The sequence below is a fragment of the Trypanosoma grayi genome (assembly GCF_000691245.1).
Source record: "Trypanosoma grayi strain ANR4 Tgr_1586_V1, whole genome shotgun sequence".
Lineage (NCBI taxonomy): Eukaryota > Euglenozoa > Kinetoplastea > Trypanosomatida > Trypanosomatidae > Trypanosoma > Trypanosoma grayi.
The window spans coordinates 1-2,738 of NW_008827204.1; the positions used below are offsets into that span (position 1 = coordinate 1).

The window sequence follows — 2,738 nt, forward strand, 5'->3', positions numbered from 1 at the left end:
CCGCCGCCATCGCTGCCGCCCCCGCGGCCTCATTCTTCGCCTCCTCAGCGCGCTGCAGGGCACTGCGCCATGACTCCGATCTGTCGCTCTTCGGCGCATTTGCACTTCCAGCAGCCCCCTGCAGCTCCTCCGCCAGCTTCCTCGCCTTCGCGTCCGCCTGCTCCGTCGCTTCCAGTGCGCCGGCAGCCTGCTGTGCTGCATTCTCCGCCACCTTCCTCGCACTAACAGCCTTCCCCGCGGCCCCGTCAGCTTGCACCCTGGCTTCCTCAGCGTGAGCCTTGGCGCTCTTAGTGGCACTCTGTGCATCTGCAACCTTTGCAGCTGCACTCCTCACTGTTGCAGCCACTGCATCAGCCTCACTCTTTGCTTTCTTGGCACTTGAGGCTGCTTCTTTGACTTTGCCAAGTGCGCTTGTGGCGGCCTTCACTGCAACCGTGGCTTCTTTCGCTGCATCCACCGCTGCTTTCGATTCCTGGAGCAATAGCTCTGCAGTCTTTATCTCAGACTTAACTTGTGCTTCAGCATCAGCCCGTAGACGAGCCTTCGAAACCCCTACCTTCGGTGAACCTGGAATAGGAGTCTTACCACCCGCCGCAGCCGCCACACACACGCACACGCCGCACAGCAGAGCGGCCAGCAAGAACGGCACGTGGCGCGCACTCATCGTCATGGTCACAAGTCGCTTGAGTCGCTTGTCTCCGCGAGGGGGAGAAAAAAGGAGCCGGTGCGGCACACACACAGCGGGGAGAGCAGCACCACACGGCCACGCAGGCCCGCACACCCCAACGGCAGCAGCCCAGCACACACACACACACACACAGAGAAAGGACCGTTGGAAAAGACCCGATTAAGTGGGCGACGCACAGCCATGCGTGAAGGAAGCCCCAAACACAAGTTAAAACAATAAAACAAAGCCCCCATCCCTCCCTCCTGACGACACACAGCCCAGCAAGTGCCTTCAGGGAATGTTTAAAGAGTTTACGCCCTTCACGGGGCACCAAATGAAGTTGAAAGCAAACATGTTACGCGTGTGCCCATTCATCCCCAAGGGCCACACGCAATTACTGCGGTCCCACCTTCCCGTGCACAGACTGCTCAGCACGCAGCCAGACAGGCCAGCGCCCCCATCAAAAGAAGAAGGAACGTCAGCGGTGCACGCACCCACGCAGGATTGGTGCTGCTGCTGTCCGTCATTCCAATGTCATATTTGCCTGCGGTCCCATCGCTTTTCTTAACAGTTAGCAACGCAGCAGTTGTCTCCTCTTCTGCTGATGAACGCTCTTTAACACGATTGTTATGAGTGTCTGTGGCTGCATTGCTTGCTTCAGCCACAACCTCTGCTTCTCCTGCAGCATCAGACTTATCGACCGCGGGCGACGCATTCACTTCGGGCGACTTTGCGTCACTCTCTCCCATTGGGTGTGTCCCAGTAACAGCAGCCGAGGCCTCAGGCTTTTTAGCTGCGCCGCCCTGTGTGTGAGGAGAAGACGCAGCGGCCGTGGTTGGTGACGCAACTTGTGGATGTTTCTTCTTTGCATTCACAGGGAGTGCCCCAGGCGTTTGATGTGAGGCCGAGACCCCCCTTTGAGTCTTTTTCGCTTTATCAGTCAATGATTTCGATTCTTTCTGAGCTTTTTTGAGGGCAGCACCAATAACTTCTTTGACTTCCCTGACCAAATCCATTGCATCTTCAGCGGCGCCCAATGCGTTTCCTGCAAGCTCAGCCACCTGTTTAGTATCCTCGATTGCAGCACCAATATTATTCGCGGCTTCTTTTGCACTCTTTGCTGTCAAGTCGGCTTTCTTCTTTGATTCTGTAGCATTTGCTTTTGCACTTCCAACAAAATCCTTTATCTCTGTGCTTAAAGCTGTGTTCTCTTCGTCGGCCTTAACCGCCTTTAATTTCGTGTGTGCCTCCATAACATTATCTTTTGCGTGCGTAGCATTCGTTGCCGCCAAATCCGCGTTTGTCTTCGCGCCCTCGATGTCCTTCAGTGTCTGCTCAATCTTCTTCATCGCCTCGGAAGCACGTGAAGCAATATTCGCAGCGTTCGTGTTTGCCTCCCTAACCTTCCCAGCGACGTCGGAGAGTTTCTGTACGTCTTTGGCACTTATTTCCTTTGCCGCCTTTACTGTCTCCGCTGCAACCTTGGCACTCTGCACTGCGGCCTCACACAGTTTCCGTACCTCTTCAACATTATGCATCAACTCATTAGCAGACTCTTTAGCAGTCTGAAGAAAACGAGCGACAGTTGCAGCATCACCAGAAGCCCTGTTAGCTTTATCCGCCGCAGTTCGCGCATTCATCGCAGCACCTGAAAGATTACACGCAACCAACAACCTTTTCACACTGATACTAGAGTCCGCCAGGAAGCATTTTTCAATCTCCTTCGCTGCGCTGTCAGCTTCACTCACTGCACTCCCCGTCTCGGCCAACACTTTATCGACGTGCGGCTTTGCGTTATCAGCACTCTTCGTCACCGCCATAGTTTCACCCAATGCACTGTTGGCTCTGGAGAAAACCCGGCCAACATCCTCCAGCGCTTGCAGTGTTTTCGTCGCGGCATCGGTCAGCACAGTCACCCTTTCCTTAATCGAAGCCTTCTTATCAGCAGCGCCGTCAGCCGTCACGCACAAGGACACACAACAGAGAGCAGCGGCCAACACACACACAACGCGGCGCACTGTCGCCATCATTCAATATCGCTTGAGCAGCTGGGGTCTGCAGGGAGGAGAAA

At 55.1% G+C, this 2,738-nt stretch overlaps 2 protein-coding genes across 2 annotated transcripts; both read right to left on the minus strand.

Annotated features, from left to right (window-relative positions):
- On the minus strand, positions 1–670 carry DQ04_15861000 (hypothetical protein; the record flags this gene model as incomplete). Its single annotated transcript, XM_009317375.1, has 1 exon — positions 1–670. A coding segment is annotated over one exon (670 nt), but the record flags the coding sequence as incomplete, so codon positions are not given.
- A 425-nt stretch (positions 671–1,095) lies between these two features.
- DQ04_15861010 (hypothetical protein) lies at positions 1,096–2,697 on the minus strand (the record flags this gene model as incomplete). The annotated part of the gene is made up of 1 exon (XM_009317376.1): positions 1,096–2,697. The coding sequence occupies one exon, from the start codon at positions 2,695–2,697 to the stop codon at positions 1,096–1,098; it is 1,602 nt and encodes a 533-aa protein (XP_009315651.1).
- Positions 2,698–2,738: the final 41 nt, after the last annotated feature.